The sequence below is a fragment of the Microtus pennsylvanicus genome, chromosome 9 (genome assembly GCF_037038515.1).
Source record: "Microtus pennsylvanicus isolate mMicPen1 chromosome 9, mMicPen1.hap1, whole genome shotgun sequence".
In the NCBI taxonomy this organism is placed as follows: Eukaryota; Metazoa; Chordata; class Mammalia; order Rodentia; family Cricetidae; genus Microtus; species Microtus pennsylvanicus.
Window position 1 is genome coordinate 75,024,318 of NC_134587.1, and position 18,160 is coordinate 75,042,477.

Below are 18,160 nucleotides of genomic sequence, written 5' to 3' on the forward strand. Positions count from 1 at the left end.
ACATTAAGGTGCCTGCTTTATGTCCAACTTCCGCCACCAGGTTCTATGCAAGCATAGCTGATGTTCTCCAGTTCTTAAAGATGCGAGCTTAACTGACGATCGCAAGGACATAAAGCTTAGCCCTACAAGCAATGAAAATTAAATGTCAATCCGTGTAGAGAAGGGACGGCTACAATGCCATCTCACAACCATGTGCCCGGTGGGAGTGTTGGCATGGTAGGTTTGCAGTGAAGATGAGTGAGTCCATTACAGCAACTGGAATGGCCTCTGCTGACATTTCCTGCCATGATAAACATGGGAAGAAATAGTTTGGCTAAGTTATGAAGGTCAGGGCTGTCTAACTGCCTTGGTGCTTTTCACAGTTAGAAATTAAACTAGGGCCAAAGGTGTGGATCTGTGGTAACTCCTTAAAGAGTTATCCATGAAAAACAAACATCAATAAAGAAATTGATTACATCAGATTGCCTGTAGGCAAATCTATAGGTATTTTCTTGATTAATGATTGATATAGATAGGAGGCCCCGGCTCACTGAGGACAGTGACACCCTAGGTAGGCATCCTAGGTGATACAAAAAAGCAGGCTGAGCAAGCCAATAAGCAACCTTCCTCCCTGGTCTCTGATTCAGTTCCTACCTGCCAGTTTCTACCTTCAGTTCCTGCCTTGGCTTCCCTGATGATACACTATATCCCAAAACCAAATAAATCCTCTCCTCTGCGGGTTGCTTTTGGTTATGTTGTTTTATCATAGCAATATGTCTAAGACAATTGCCTAGCATGTATAAGGCCTTAAAGAAAGAGGAGGAGAAGACTTTGGAAGGGAGGAAAAGGAAGGAAAGAAGGAAGGGGTGGAGGGAGGGAGAGAGAGAGGGAAGGAGGGAGGAAGGGGCCTCTCTAATGACTTGTAATTCAATGGGGATATAGTTATCACAGCTGGAAGGAAGCAGCCTGCATATAGGTTGTATCTAAGCAGAATGATATTTAAGGACATGCTCGCTCCATAAATGCACTTCTTCAAGGCAGTAGATATGGACACTAGAAATAATCATACAATTAAACAAGGATGAGCACCGCTCTCATTCTGTGAGGCTTTGGGCTGTGGTGAGGACAGCAGGGAAGAAAATTCAAGAAGTCCCTAAGAACTGTGTGTGAATGAGACAGACATGGGACTGTCTCACTATGAGTGAGATTTATTAGTAAAATCTAAGGACGATTTCCACATGAAGGCAGAGAAGTACGCGCAATTCCACTCTGCCCAAAGGACCAGCTGAGTTAGATTTAGATTCCCGCTGCCCAATAAATGAGTCAATGGTTTCAGCTTCACTGTGGCTCAAGGAACTTGGCCCAGAGTAAACAGCACTCCTTTCCCCATGAATGTGGGCACAATGATAATTACCTGAAGCCTCCTAAAGCCCTGGGGTGCTCTGTCATGCAAAGAAGGCACGTTAAGCAGAACAACGGGCAAAAGAAAATCCATAAGAGCACACTGCTTTAAATTCCTTCTAGTTATTCTCAGAAACAAAATCAATTATTGGCAAGCCAAGGGCAGCCTTAGAACCAGAAGCGTTCACTTTTTATTTCTCCACAAATCAATAATTACCTCTATCTTGTTCTGATTTTTTTCTACAGGTGAGCACTGCAGTAAATTCTCAATAAAGACAGAGTCTGAATTCTTGAATCTTAATAGGCAGAGACACCAGCCTTAGTCCAGGATGTCCTTTTATTTGTGTGTCTGTGTGTGTGTGTGTGTGTAGGGGGGGTAAGTACATGCACAAAAAGCCAACCACTAAAGAATTCTACCACAAGGAATTCAAATACTGATTCGATTTTACTCTAGTCTGAGGTTATCAAGATTATTTGGCATAAGAATAAAGCCAGTACTCAAAAGGAAAGGTACAATTAATGGTTTTTTTTCTTTTCTTCTAAAGGGATTGTGTAGTTTTTCATAATAGCAGGTAAGTTTTTTTTCCTTTCTTTTAAAAATTAATTTAGGCGTAATTATAAAACCACACATGGTTCCTACAGCGCCCTATGATAACATGGACCATGGGCATCAACACAATTCCCAGCTGCAGTAGAACAACAGACCCTTAGCAGCAACCCGGGCCTGGATGTCACCATAGCCCTGGTGGCATCACAAGTCACTTAGATCAGTTTGGCCCTGGTGGCAGGATGACCCTTGGACCCCAACATGCTCTCAGGTGGCTAACCAGACCCCAGGCATCTGCACAGCCCTTGATGGTGACAGGAAGCACAAATTTCAACTCAGACCCTGGCTGCTATAGGGCCATGGACCCAGACATGGCCCTTGGCAGCAGACCAGTGCCTGATGATACCATGGCCTCATGCAGCAGTCCACTCAGATTGGTATGGATCTGGTGGCAGCTTGGCCCTTGAACACCAACTTGGCCATAGGTGTCAGCTCAGACCCCAGGAAAGCTGTGGCTTTTGGTGGTTGCCATGTGGGTCATGGATACCAACACAGACCCCAGCTACAGTAGGACCACAGACCCAGACATGGTCCCTGGCAGAAGTCTGGGCCTGGATGTCATCCTGGCATCAGCCTGTTCTATGACACCTTTGCTCCTCAGTCCTGCCTCTTTCCACTGTACCTGAAGCATTCTGCTTCTCTTTCTCTCTCATCTCTCCAGCACATATATACGTGTGTGTGTGTGTGTGTGTGTGTGTGTGTGTGTGTGTGTGTGTGTGTGTGTGTGTATTTGTTCATTGGGCAGGTCTATGGATGTTTCAGTCAGCCCAGACCATGAGGGCCAGGCTGGGCCCCCTTCCTTCTGTTTTCACCTGCCTGAGCTAAGTGACAGCAGATAAACCTGAGGATACCTTCAGTCAGCCTGCAAAGGTATACTTTTATTATAAATGTAATAAAAAAGCAATATAAAACTAGTGGAGTATGTAACCCTGTTTCTTGTAAACAAAGGCAACAAGCAAACGATGCTGCCACAGTCAGAATCAACATTTTTAAGGAATTCATAATGTCACTGATGGTTTAATCCAATGATCCTTAGGAAATCCAGTCTTTCTTCCTTTTTGTTTTCGTTACAAAAAAAGTCATATATTATATTCTGATCACACTTTGCCCCTTCCCAACTCTTCCCAAATTTTCCTACCTTCCTCCATGCCCCTTGTTTATCTTTAAAAGACAGGAACAAATAACAAGAAACTCATGTACACACACATACACACACCACAAAACTGGAAACCAAAATATACAAGTAAAAGATCAACAAGACAAAAACTGCCCAAGCAAAGCAATATAAGACAAAGGGTCTACAGAAATACCCTTGTTACTTTTGTGTTTGTCGCCTAAGCACGGGTTACCCCTGAGCACAGGGTCTGCCCTAAAGTATGGTTAGTACACTCAATGAGACTCTATTGAAGAAGACTAGTTTTTCCTTTGCTAGCAGGTACCAAACTGCCAATCGTTTCTTGGCTGGGGGTGGAGTTCATGTCAACCCCCCCATCTCAGTGCTGGAACCCTTAAGTTATAAGGTAGTGGGTTTCATTGTAGCATCTGGCATTTTTTTTTTCGCTTAATAGGAAACTCCATGACTTAATTGATGTGGGAAGACTCCCCCACTGTGGGCAGCACCATTCCCTAGGCAAGGGGTCCTAAACTGTAGAAGAGTGAAGAAGTAAAGCTGAGGGCAGGTAAGCAAGTGAGCAGGCTGCATGTGCTCACTGCTCTTGACCATGGGTGTGATGGGACTGTCTCAAGTTCCTGCCACCTCCCTTCTCTCCTGTGATGGATGACGATCTGGAATTGTAAACCAAAATGAAGCCTTTCTCCTCTAAGCTGCTTTTGTTAGAGTGTTTATTGCAGCAACAGAAATGACTGGAGAATAGAACAAATAGAGCTAAAACCCTCTGAAACCACGAGACAGTAAAATTTTCCTTGTTAAACTGTGCTTTACATTTTTGTTTTTCTATTTTATTCATTTGGGGGAGGAGGGTAGCACAATGCCATAGTTATGTGTGGAGGTCAGATGATAACCTACAGAAGCCAGTTCTCTCCTTCCAGGAATTAAACTCAGGTTATTAGGTTTGACAACAGGCAATCTAAGCCATCTCAGCATACCCGAACCATGATTTGAAGAACAAAGAGAGACATGTTGCTGGTAGACTTAAAGTCTGGGCAAGGAGGACATATTAGTTACTAAAACCCCACGACCAATGTAACTTAGAAAATGAAGGGTTTATTGGGGACTTAAAGCTCCGAAAGGATAATATATTATTCCATGACGGTGGAGCAGAGCCACCAGGCACCTAGAGCAGCAAAGAGCTCGCAAAAATGGCGGGAGTCTTTTGAACCCTCAAAGCCCGCCCTCAGTGGCGCCCACTATCCAGGAATGCCATGTCTCCTAAGCTTCCCAGGCACCAAGGATTCAAATGCCTGGGACTTATGGGGGGGCATCTCCTTCAAAGCATCTCAGAGGGCTTTCAGTAAGTAAAAGAAATCGTCAAAACAGTGGAGGGAAAAGAAAACGGGCAAAAGAGTAGCTGGAGCCAGTTCCCTGACCCAGCACACCCAGGGTTTGCTTGCCGGTTGTCAACCAGGCACAGCCCACCTTACACTTCAGCTTCTGGGAAAATGGCACATCTTGTCACTCCAATACCATTCTGTGTGTGGACTGGCTGGCTGTTCCTGAAATGCCCCCTAGTTCACACTTGGACAGTCCTTACCTCCTCAGACGGGACAGATCCTCTCTCTCTCTCTCTCTCTCTCTCTCTCTCTCTCTCTCTCTCTCTCTCCCAGAACCACTAAGTACTGTGAACAAATTGTCTACTCTGTGTATGTTTTTTGCATTTATGTCCTATTCAGTCAAGATTCTGAGGGCTTCCATGTTTCTCGACTCCATTTCCATAACCAAATGAGGTTACCCAGGTACCGAGTACAGACCGGCTTTCTCTGTGCTGGCTGTCACATTTGTTTTTCATTGAGTGTTGAACTGCCTACGGCAGGCTATAAATTTAAAATTTTTGAGTCCCCATTGTTCCAGGACAGAAAGGTATATATACACCATGCCCATCTTTCCCTCTTGATTTTCAGTTTTGTACTAGATAAGTGATGACATTGCTAAGTGGATCCACCCAAACCAATTAAAACCCTATCAACCGTATTACCTGAAATTGCCAGTTTTGACCAGCAGATGGTAGCCTTGAACCAGTGTGGTAAAATGCTAGATCGTTTTGCCAGTGTGAAAATAAGCCAAAGCAAATAAATAACACAACATGGGCTCACATGCTCTTAAAAGATGCCTAAAATAGTATAAAACGCAAGTGAGTCAACGAAAATTATAAATTACTCCTTCCAAAACTAAGAGTGTTTGGGGGTAGGGGTGTTTCAAGACCCTCTCCTGTCTTAGTCAACATTCTGTCTTAGTTTAAATATCCATAATCAGCTAGGATAAGCCTTGGCAGAATTAAATGTATACTTCAGACTCATGGAGATCCACTTCATCAACCAGAATATTCCATGAAAACCAATTACTGATTATTCTGATAACTCCTTCCACAATATCCATCCTTCTCTTTTCTGTTGTTATGGTTAAACAGAAACATTACCTAGGTACTCTGAGAAATTGAGCCAAGTGCCCCTAAGTGTCCAAACTGTCTGACTGACCCACCTACATCAAGCTGTTAGGCGGCCTCCTGATTGTTTTCTCCTGCAGCTTGCCTGTAGGAAGAGTGACAATAGCTACTGTTCACTGGTCACAAGCACATTCTGTTCTCCAAATGTTCCAAGCCTGCTTCCTCTTTTATATGGTAATTGTAAGAAGAGTCTTAATGGTGGATCGATGTGCTTAAGGTTGGAATCACAAGTCCCAGTCAATTCTCACGGCTCTGTAGCGTCTCCCTTCGCCCACGATGCTCTTACCCGCCCCACAACCCCTCCTTATCCTCTTTAAAGGGAGCCATATATTGCTTTTCCTTTGGTCACTGTGTCCCCGGCTCCAGAACTACGCTCTGCAGACTAAGTACTCATTAAATGTGTTAAATCAACTAAGAGCCAAGAATCTGCCTTGAAACAGGAGTCCACTTCAGGCTGCCGGCACAGATCTCTCGCTCGAGACAGGAACAGGAAACAGGACCATGGTGATGTCCAGCAGGAGTGTCTCTGAGATAGGCTGCCTGACTCTGGATACCCAGATGCTGTCTTCTCTCGTAGATGCTTCTGCAGTTACAGGGAGGGAAAGCTACAGCAGGGACAAACTGTTTGCTTATCTGAGGCAGGATCTCACTGCAGTCAGGTCATTACGCTGCACCCTGCATCTTCCTGCATCCACCTCCCAAGTGCTGGTATTGCATGCATAGTTTACTGTGCCCAGATCTGACTCTAAACATTAGTGTGGAGTTCAATGAGGCTTGGTGTTTCTAAGTGATTTGCCCAATCACCTAGCTAATAAATAGCAGAGTTATGGACTTTAATATGTGTTGCTGATGGTTAGGGTTACAAATGGAAGCTTTTGTGGTCCGTGCGATTTGAGACCAGACGTAACCCAGCTATCTCAACAGAAGTAAGACCTAGGACTAGTAGAATTGTAGAGATGACTAAGGGCCCAGAAGCCGCCCCAGCTGACACAGCTCCGGGTAGATCCTATAGCATGTGGATACTCCCGCTCATTCATTCAGCATTTGCTGGTTTCCTGCCTGCTGTTACTCTTTTCTAGGGGGCAGACACAGCCGTGGACAGTACAGACAAAAACTGCTCCTCCTCCTGTCGAATTTATATTCTAGTGGGACATGATACACAAACAATTGAGCACAACTTCTAATACATTAGAAATGGGATGTGGTACTCGTTCATAAATTGGAACAGTTAAAAGAGACTGCACTGCAGTGCACTACAGTGTTAAATAATTCAGGCGAGATGTTTTGTTTACTGGGCGGCGCTGGGGTGGGAGCCACAGTCGTTAGTGCACTGGGTGTGTTCCCCACCACTGAGCTGTACCCTGAGTCCCTTCATTTGAACAGAAGGGAAGGACTGAGGACTTTGCCATAGTTCACAGAGAGTCTTAAAAGAGGAAAGAACACCCAGTGGGGACATCCTGCCAGCTTGGGCATCTTCAGGGACAGTGCAGGATGGAACAAGAGCTAAATAGACAGGCAGATCCCACAAGGTGCTGCCTGTCCTCCTGCAGGAGTTTCAAAGACGTTCAACCCTGGAATAGCCTCAAAAAAAAAAAAGTCAAAGCAACATTGTTCAACTTAGCTAAAAAAAAAAAATGTATTCACTATCAAGCAATATGAAGCCAGTTAAATAATTTATAATATACCCATGTCAAAGAAAATAATATACGATAATAGTTTTCAAAACATGTCATAAGACCCTCCATATTCTTAAAAACAGAGGGTCCTAAAGACCTTTTATTAATGTGGTTTATATCCATCAACATTTACCATTTTAAAAATTAAAAGTGAGAATTTTCAACTTTGATGAAATACCTTATTAATTTTGTTTGAAAATTTCATACATGAATGCTCAATTTACAGCATTTTCACCCCCTCCCAGGCTGCCCCCAACCCCCTCCCCCAACTCGCTCTCAAATTCATGACCTCCTCTTTAATTAAATTATATACATACACACATGTATATATGAAGTCCATTTAGCATTGCTTTTATGTTCCGGGCTGACCACTGCGGATTGGATAACCTATTAGAAGGATGATCCCTAGAGAAGACTCAATTGCCCGCTCTCGGCAGCCATTAATCCCCCACAATTCTTCACCTAGGGGTGGGGCCTTGTGAGATTTCCTCCATCAGCGTTGGCATGTCAACCGGTGATGTCATTACGCTGGTCTTGTCTCAGTGACCGTCTCATTGAGATCTCGTGGATGTAGCTTTCATCATGGGTATAGAAGTCACCATCTCACAGCAGAAGTCCTGGATCTCTGGCTACTACAATTTTCTACCCCCTCTCCCACAATGTTCCTTGACCCTTACTTGTAGGGGTTGTCTTGTAGGTATTTGATTGATGCTGGGCAACCCGTAGTCAGTTCTCTGCATTCTGGCCAGTTGGGGATTTCTGTAAGGGTCTCTGACACTATGCTGCTGAGGGGTGAGAGCTGCACTTCTCTGGATAAAAGAGTAAGTGTTCAGAGTGGAGTTAGAAAGTGCACTGGTCTAGGAAAACAGAGGGGTAGGCGCTCCTCTAGGATCCATGAACTCATCAGCCATGGTAGTTGGCTGGGTTTATAGTACTGGATGTGAATTCCCTCCAGCTAAGTGGGCTGTAAGCCCCTTAGACAGCGGTTGGTTACTCCTGAGATAGAAATGTCACTACTGAACCTTGGAGGTATCGTGTCATACTGGTCATAGCCACGGTTCACAGGCTTCACAGCTGCTCCTCATTCTCGACAGTTTGCACTGCGCCTTTCAGTGCTAGGAGAGCTAGTCCCCAGGGAGGAGCTTCCATGTCAGTTCCAGTGGGGTTTCTCCAAATCTCATGCCCAACATGTGTGGTGTCTTCAGCGACAGGCTCTTACCTTCAAGCTCCCGGAGGCAACTGATGGTGAAGGTAATAGCCTGTATTGTTTGGGGAGTTGCTTGGACTTCACTTTCCAACAACTTGAACTGAGGCTTCTTATGCTTAGCACTGGGGGTTTTATAAGCAGTCTCTTGTTCCTGAGGGGAGGAGCATTGTCACCCAAGGTAGCATAACTTTATTTAAACCATACACACACACGTGTGTACACACACACACACACACACAGAGGGAGAGACAGAGAGAGCGCCAGGCCAGCCTGTCTACATAGTGAGCTCCAAGCTGAACAAGGCTACATTGAGACCATCTGAAGAAACCAAACCAAGCCCAATATGTTTAAGTAATCATAAAGTATGCTTCCCTGAGGCTTTTCAGAAGTCGTTAGCACTAGTTTCGCCCCTCCTTCCCTCTTCCTCTCGCTCAGCAGTTAAAGTCCCTGCCTTGTTCTTCCCACTGCCCTTCACAGCACCTGTGTGTTTCTACCCCACACCCACCCCTTGCCCCGCCCCCAGGCTCCTTCTTCAGTGCCCTCAAGGTTACTTTTGACTTTCCTAGTTTCTGCAGTTACTCAGTATACACTCATATACACAGATATATTCTCAGATCTGAGACTTTTTCCAAAGATTTATTGATTCATTTAAAAACAGCCATAGTAAACCAATTACATTTTAACATAAATACTGTTTGTTTTAAAGGGGTATTTTCATCAAAGCTTGACAAGGATGGCATTGTTTCATTTCTGTAAACTTTCTCATTGTGTAGATGAGCTTAGAAGAAGAGGCTGGGGTCCTGGCCTTTGCATTTTGCCTGAGCTATGTGAGGAAATCCCGAGTTCACACAAGTATGCGGTTGGAAAAGACAGGGTATTTTATTCAAATAACAGTAGAGAATCTTCTTTGAAGCTATACCAAACTGTAGATGTTTCTTAATGATTATTCGTGCTGTGCAATAGGAATCTACAGCCATCTTTTCATTCTTGGTTACATTGAGATTTGCTGGTCCCTTTTCTGCCTCCATCAGGTCTGGTAAACAATGTATCTCTATATTACAGCATGTCTGTCATCCATACATAAAACACTGATTTCTTGGATTACTTAGATGCTCCAGATATAGATAAAAACTTTAGATAGCATCAAAAAAATCAAGTGTTTATTTTATCCATCTCATTAGAAAAGTCTTCAGGTCAAGGAAAACTGCCCAGGTTCCCAGTGAAGGACTTAAGTTCACCACGATTGTAAGATCTACTAGAAATTTCAGTTTTATTACTGAGAATAAATGCTAGTAAGTAATTTTCTTCATTCAGTCTTGAGGAAAACTCTGCTAAATAACCAGGTCTAAAATTTTTGCCAGCAAATTTTGTTTTTCATTTCCATTTTAAAAAACTATCCAATTCAACACATAATTCAAATAATTAAGCAGGTGTTTTCCTAGAGACGGCCTCTATATCCAGCATGAAGTTTGAGGTCAGAGAGAACACCAGCTCATATGTTGTGGAAGCACACGTTAAGGCACAGACATATAGAAGTAACTAGACAATATCCATGGCAAACTTAATGGGAGCTACTGTCTGTAATGGGAAGCAGGAAATTGAGAACATGGGGATTTTATATTTAAGTATAATCTGAATGTTTTATGATAAAATTCATCCACACATTATAGGTATAATAGGTTAAGAAAATACATATATAAAATTCTGGCAGGTTACAAAAAGTGGCTTTGATTATCTCCCAGTGGAACCCTGGGTGGCTTTTCCCCCCAGCTACTCTGCATTTCAAGCATGTATTTCTTCTGTATTAATAACAGTCCATTTCTATTTACAAAAAAATTAATCGAAGGTTCAAAAAAAATAAGCTATATGCTAAACTGCCTAAAGTTAAATAACAAAAGTTTACCCAGAACAGAGCTGAGTTTTAAATTTTTAAGTTCTTTGTGAAACATAAGACATATTCATTTTTGGCATCTTCAAACATTGAAGGTACTCATTGTAAATAAATAAATGAAAATTAAATATATTTAATATTCAGTATGGAGGACAAAGATTTTACTTGAAAAATAATACACATTGTATCGAAAATGCATAGCATTTAGTTGCCTTTGTAACTGGAACCCTTCCAACACTCGCCAATGTGTGGGGCGCTGGCATCGTCTGGCAGCGCACACAGAAAGAAAAGACAATCTGTAAAACCAGCCTGCTGTCGTCATTCACAGGAAACCATCTGGGCAACTCAAGGCTGCTTCCTATCAGTCAGCACACAGCTACTAGCCCGCTCCTAGGGCAGAGACACAGCCTACATTCCCCTAGTCCATTACCGGGGGAGGAGAGAGACTGTACCGTGAGACGGAGGCAAGGGTTCTGAAGGGAAACCAACATTAAGACTCCAGCTTGGACTCGGGGTCTCTGACGATTCAGATGCCTTACCTCAACTGTGGACAGGTGATTAAAGACTCAACGCTCGATACTTAAGTGGGTTTTACTTTGAACCTTAAGAAATTTTAAAGTTAAAATATTTCTTTGGATTAAGGACAGCAGGACACACAAGTTGTTCTGCAGCTGTCTCTTAACTAAAAAGACCTTTCTTTTTCGTCTTGGCCATTGATGAGCTGCCAGTATCAGCTGAGGACATATTTCCTTTGGCAAACCAGTCAGGTAATTTTCTTTTTGACATTTCAGATGACATCTATAGAGAACAGAAACACAAAGAAATATTCATACAGCTGAAAAAGCACAAGAGCTATAAAAACAACTCAGACACCCTGAACAATTTTCCTCAAAGTGAAACAGAAACATCTATAGAATCCTTTTGGGGATGAAAAAATCTAATAAGTAAGTAAAAGAGAAAAAAATAAATCATTTCCTTAAGAATTTACTTATAATCCCAATACCATTCGCTTTAAAGATGATTTGTTATTATTATTAAAGTGTGTGTGTGCATGTGAGTGAGTGTGTGTGTGTGTGCATGTGAGTGTGAGTGTGTGTGTCTACGTGTACATGTGTGTGTGTGTGTATATGTCTACGTATACATGCTACATCGACTACAATGGCCATGTGGAAGACAGAGGCATCATTTAAGGCTTCTTTCTCTTCTTTCTAGAATGTTGCAGAACAGTCTCTCTTATTGTTTCTGCCATGCTATGAACTCCACGCTAGCTAGCCTACAAACTTCAGGAATTTTCCTTGTCTCCACCTCCCTATCGCCATAGGCGTACCAGGATCACAGATGCATGCCACTGCATCTGCCATCTTCATACGGGTTCTAGGAATCAAACTCAACCGCCGGTCTCACGAAGGCAAAAGCCTTTGCCCACTGGCCATCCCACTGGCTTCACTATTGACTTTTGAGATACTCAAGTTCAGGTACTCATTTGCCACATAAAAACTGGACATTATTTCTGATCTACACAGCATGACACATTTATTTTGGGTTGAGCAAAGTGGTGAATTTAAAGGGTTAAGTGTTATAAGACTCATCTGACATGCACAAGGTCCCAAGTCCAAGAGCTTTCACAGAAAACAATAAAAACAAAAACTCTAAAGATGACTGTGATGCCCTGAAAAAGATATATATACATGTGCACACAGAAAGTTTATTGACCACATGAAAAAGAAAACAGATACAGACATCCGTGGTGGCAGGCGGTCAGGAGACTGACTCAGTCAGTGTTCAGCTCCTTGCGGTGGCCAAGAAACAGCAAGCGCTCAAAACCACTCACTGAATAAATAAAAGAAGTCTTTGCTTCATAGAATGATATGAGAATTTCCTGATGACTGTAGATCCCCTTCTCAGAAAGAACAAGTACACACAAGCATAATGCTTTGCATATGATTTTAGGGTCTCCTCTACCAAAATCCTTAGGACCTGGTCAAAAGTCTCTGAGAAAAACATTTAATAACATAAAAGGAATGTTTTGTGCCACACCACCACACATGATAAAGCAAACAAAAATTACTACATGAAGCCGGGCGATGGTGGCGCACGCCTTTAATCCCAGCACTCGGGAGGCAGAGGCAGGCGGATCTCTGTGAGTTCGAGACCAGCCTGGTCTACAGAGCGAGTTCCAGGACAGGCTCCAAAGCCACAGAGAAACCCTGTCTCGAAAAACCAAAAAAAAAAAAAAACCTACATGAAATAGGGAGTGCTCTACAAACCGACAATGGTACAAATATGAGCACGAAGCTGAGTCTCAGTCTTAGAAAGGAAATCATGCTAATCAGAACACTACTCAGAATTCAGCCAAGTTAATTTACTTACTGGAAACATTTGAAGACTTCTATAATGCGGTAGCTTTAAGTTAAATGTACATAACGTATTAACTTACACCATTTTAAGAATGATAACTTTATATGCTTTATCAATTACTTGCTATATTTTATTCTGTTTTCTGCCTTTAAAAGGTTTCAAAATATTCAGTTAAAGGGGAAAAAGCCAAAGGTAATTAGGAAAAGGAATTGTATATTGAAATTTCATATTGAATATTAAGATATTAACATTTTATATTTAAGAAAACAAGATAGCACACAAAGCTAACTAAAGAATTTTAAAAGACCAGTTTAATTTTTTAAAAATATCAGTTCCCTTTATTTTGACACTATTGAGGAGAGTAAGAGCCCAGTGCTGGAAACCCTACAAAGATTACCGTAGTGCTAAAGCGTGGAGCCTCTTTTCTAACTCAAGTGTTAACAGCTTCAAGCCACCACAGCAAGCTTGCCATGGGAGAACTAAAGCACTTAGTGAGTTATTAAGAGCTCAGCAATTACTATCAGTGTGTCAGGTATTAAAGGTCACACCTGCAAATGTATAGTTGTTGGGACCATTTGGAGTCCTGGCCTCCAGCTGCTCTTCCCTGCTAGAGACCTTTACTTTCCTTCTGATTTGAGTTACTGAAAGCTGTGTCAAAGTTGTTTACCAGCTCTGCTTCACGAGCACGTGTTGCCTTGCCTTGAGGATCAGAGGATGAGGTTTTCACCTGTTGGCCCACCTGACTGTGTTGGGTATATAAGCCTCCAAATGGCGCTATTGAAGAAAGGGCTTCTTACCAGTGGCTAGAGGTCCGTGTCTCTGTCTGTGTGTGTTTGTGTATTTCAACCTCCAGCCCCTTGCCCAAAGCTCGCAAACTGTATAGTAGCGTATAGAGTGCAGACAGGCATTGTGCACTGCATATAGTCACGCCAGAGAATGATTCTTCTCTGGTACCATCTGCCATATAGCACAGACGTCATTTTTTAATATCATCTAAAATAACACCGAATGTGGACTTTTTCTAACTATGCAAAAGACTTCCTGTGTTATGCTCATAACCATAGCTATCAACATGTAGAGTAGAAATCTTCACACGAGAGCATGAGGATAGCAGATCAACTGGCGGGAAGCATTTATAATCAAGTTTGTCTTCATTTCCGTAGACCATATATGATGTCATGCTACACAAAGCTAACTCCATTAACCACATCTCTGGAATGAGGTATATTTCTCCAGATCACAAAGACAATACAGGTAAAATGCAAGCTGTGATTCTGTACAACAAATTATACTTGCTTTACTGTCTTTTAAAAATAGCTTTTCTCACATCATATTTTGAAAAGCAAAGGGAATAGCACACAGAGATTTATATATTACAACAGATCAAAATGTATCCACTGTGCATGCGAAGGGAACAACGTGACACTTTGTAAACATGTAATAAATACCTTGAAATCAGTGACCACATCCTTGCTTTTCTTAATGCTCACACTGCTCTCTTCGGAGCCGGGCAAACATCTCTTTCTGTTGGGGTCACAGGAGGGCTGGCTTCTGCTGTCCCCACTCTCAAGGATCTCAATTACCATGTGGATAAGGTACGTGTCAATGTTCTCAGGAACTAACATTCTAATGAGTTTAACTTTATACATATCTGTAAAAGATAAGAAAACCAAACCAACAAAAGTTAAGCAAAACATTTAGAAAACTATGAGGTGGAAATGATGAAATACTATATGGGAAGAAAGAAAATTGCTTAAGAAAATTTTTGTCTTTCACATGGTAACAGTGTTAAGGAAAATGGGGTAGCCTTCTGGATCCTCCTCATGACTCCATCCAAACTTAGCTCAAGGACAGGTCAATATTAAGAATTCTGTAAGCAGTCTTTCATAGGGTTCCCTGCGAATAACAACAACCATGCGCAGACCCTTTGTTAAAGGAAACTGTGCTTCAATTTCCAGATGTTGGTTACAAATTTATTTCCCTTAAAAATGTATTCTCGGGCCTGGAGAGATACTCAGCAGGCAGGAGCACACCTGCTCTGACAGAGGACCCACGTTTACCTTCCAGCACTCACACCCAGAGTTAACAACCACCTGTAGCTCTAGCTGCAGCGAATCTGATACTCTCTGCAGAGACATGCCCATGGGCACACACACACATACAAACACACAAAAACAATAAATTAGTTCTTTTAAAAATTACTCTTGCAGGGCGTGGTGGTGCACACCTTTAATTCCAGCACTCAGGAGGCAGAGGCAGGTGGATCTCTGTGAGTTCGAGGCCAGCCTGGTCTACAGGGTGAGTTCCAGGACAACCAAGGCTGTTACAGAGAGAAACCCTGTCTCAGAAAACAAAACATTCTTAAAATATAAGTAATTGACACTTGTACATAATATCCTAAGATAATTACATCAATAATAGATAAGATAACAAACCACACTATTTACTTAAAATGCTTATCCTGGGTGAATTTCCCAGGAGACTATGTTCAACATAACATTGCTTTAATGAAGAACTGGAGAAGTGCAGAGCACACGGAACAGAACACCCCGTGACAGTTCTGACACAGGATTTTGCTTCAGGGAGCTTACATGTGTTGTGGCAACACGATGAACACATGTGGTATCAGTCACTCACATGTGTGCACCATGGAGGGTCGCCTGCAGATGAAGGAGGACTTTCACTGGAACACCCTTTCCTTTCCACGCCGGACAAGGACAAGAGGACTAAGCAACCTAGAACCTATGTACTCCTCTCCATTTTTAGAAAATACATCGAGCATTCCTGACACTTAATCCAACTTTGTGATCAGAAGCCAAGTAATTTTTTAATGAATTTAAAATGTTGATATTTTCAAGTTTATTTTTTTCTTTTCTCCCCAAGACTGTGGCTTGCTACTCAAGGACTCATCCAAAATGGCATTTTTTTCTTTTTTTTTCTTTTTTTTTTTTTTTTTTTGGTTTTTCGAGACAGGGTTTCTCTGTGGTTTTGGAGCCTGTCCTGGAACTAGCTCTTGTAGACCAGGCTGGTCTCGAACTCACAGAGATCCGCCTGCCTCTGCCTCCCGAGTGCTGGGATTAAACGCGTGCGCCACCACCGCCCGGCTGGCATTTTTTTCTTAAGGCACAGATAAAAATTATATACACCTAACAAAAAGTAGGCTACTTACGTACATTACAGGTTTAGAATGTAAGACTTGTGTTAGGCATAGTCTTAGAAAGGACTATGCACAATACGTACTGAAGCATTAATGAGCTTATCATATGACCCCAATTGCAATCGTCTTCCTGGGGTCGATGCACCATTCTAACGATCCCAAACCCACCAGCTCTACTGCCGCGGGTGAGCACTCTGCTCTCTGCATGTAGCAGGCTCCACTGTGAGCACCCGGCTTCAATTTTTTTTTAAAAAAAAAAAAACTATGTTCTGATAAACATCATAGTACATGTATTTTTTCCATATCTCTGGACTGCTGGAGGTGGGGTTGCTGGTTCACAGGTTAGATACATTGTGGTTTGATGTATACTGGTAAATTATCTCTAAATTGTGCTGTGTCTAATACTATACCCATTAACCAAGCCCATACTACTGAGCATCTGAAATTAAGTAATTCAAATTAATCATTAAATTTAAAAGTCAATACTATACCAGTTCACTTTGTTCAACTTCAAAGTTTATGAAAGCTAAATATGGATCGCTATTTTTTTTTTGATGCTGCTATTTTCTCATCTAGCTCAGGCTGACCATGCACTCACTGTGTGGATATTAAAGACCTTGAGCTACCAATGCTCTTTAGTCCCATTTCTTGGGCTCTGGGATTAGACACACACACCAGCACGCTGGCTAAGTATTTCTAATTAAACGTTAGCATCAGAAAGCATGTTATGAACATAATCGCATGCCTGAGAAGGCTTAGTAGGAAAAAAATGTAAAATAGCTTGCTAAGAACTTTGGATTAATTGAACATTGAAATTATATTTTAGTATACAGGACAGACTAAACTGTTATGAAAATTAATTGTATCTATTTAGTTTTTAATGTAGATATTGAAAAATTAAGCTGTCCTTGTGGTTAACATTATATCTCTATTGGGTAGTGCTGTTCTGGAGAAATCACTGAATTTTCCCACATTTCAATCAATTAATATAACAATACTATATTATATCCATTTTCTTCTGAGTTATTAACATTAGATAATGAAAATACATATCCTTAATTTTATGATGGAAGTATTCAAACTATTTTTTTAGAAAATCATAAAGCTACTGAACTATAATGTTATACTAAGATTATTTTAAAAGAAACTTACTTCATTTTTAAATAAAATTCACTTCTAAAATTAAAAAGGGTTAAAAAAATTACAGCACACAAACATTTACCTCTAGATTAACTACTTATAGTGATATTATGTACAGAGTCTCATGAATTAGACATCAGTGGTATGTGACACACTTCCGCATGTTCTGTCTTTAAGGTGTGACTGTCCTGAAATCAGCCTGCCCTTGTCACTTGCAGTTTCAAAACTACCGACCTCCACTTCACAGCACGAGCTGTGCTCCTTCAGTGCTTCAGAAGAGATCATGTTACCCCTTAGTGCAAGGTCCCTTGGAAGCTACCCTTAATTTTCCAGTTCCATGCACATAAAGAATGGAATAAATTATTCTGAGTATTATCTAGGTACCTCATTAAATAACGGACTTAATGTATAAGCATAGTTAAAATACTCAGGTAAAAAAAAAGAAGTTTAAAATTATAGACACATAGACAAATTAACAAAAATCACAGAATTATAAAAACACAAAGTTATAAAATGAAAATCTAGATGGGAAACAAGAGTGCACAAAAATAAGATTTCAATTCACAGCTACTCTATTTTTGAGTTAATATTATATTATAAAAACTAGAAAAAATCAGTTTAGGATTGTGCACAATTTAAATTTCAAACAAGCTTGTTCATTAAAATACTGAATTAGTTTAAAAAGTTATCAGTTTGGTTCTCCCTACAGATATGTACACTGAGAACATTAAATGAACTCAGTAGATTCTGTATCTATGGTGTGTGTGTGTGTGTGTGTGTGTGAGAGAGAGAGAGAGAGAGAGAGAGAACGCGAGTGTCCATGTGTGCACATGAACGACAATACTTAAAGAAGAGGTCCTGATTTTGAGTTGGGATGGAGGAAATGGCAATGAATTGCACAGGAGAGAGGAAGGATTGGAAATGATGCAAATACAGTATTTGTACATAAAATTCTCAAAGATAAATATTGATTTAAATATTAATTATCTAACACCATAAATTGATATTACTAAGCTCAGACTATAGAGGACACTAGTTGGTACACAATATTTAAAGACATTAGAAAATATTAAAGGAAATAAAATGAATTCACTTTAGTCAAACAAGAGACTTAATAAACCTGA

The 18,160-nt window shown here is 41.2% G+C and overlaps 1 protein-coding gene and 1 long non-coding RNA gene across 4 annotated transcripts in view; one reads left to right on the top strand and one right to left on the bottom strand.

Annotated features, from left to right (window-relative positions):
* The window catches only part of LOC142857736 (uncharacterized), a 507,050-nt gene that overhangs the window by 166,161 nt on the left and 322,729 nt on the right, over nt 1–18,160 (top strand). The gene's annotated exons all lie outside the window — the stretch shown is intronic.
* The window catches only part of Wrn (WRN RecQ like helicase), a 105,117-nt gene continuing 96,067 nt past the window's right edge, over nt 9,111–18,160 (bottom strand). For all 3 annotated transcript variants that reach the window (XM_075986499.1, XM_075986501.1, XM_075986500.1), the window contains exons 33-34: nt 14,188–14,390; nt 9,111–11,179 (exon numbers count right to left, since the gene is read on the bottom strand). In XM_075986499.1, the coding sequence (XP_075842614.1) occupies nt 11,060–11,179; nt 14,188–14,390 (323 nt within the window). In that variant the 3' untranslated portion in view covers nt 9,111–11,059. The remainder of the gene's footprint in view (nt 11,180–14,187; nt 14,391–18,160) is intronic.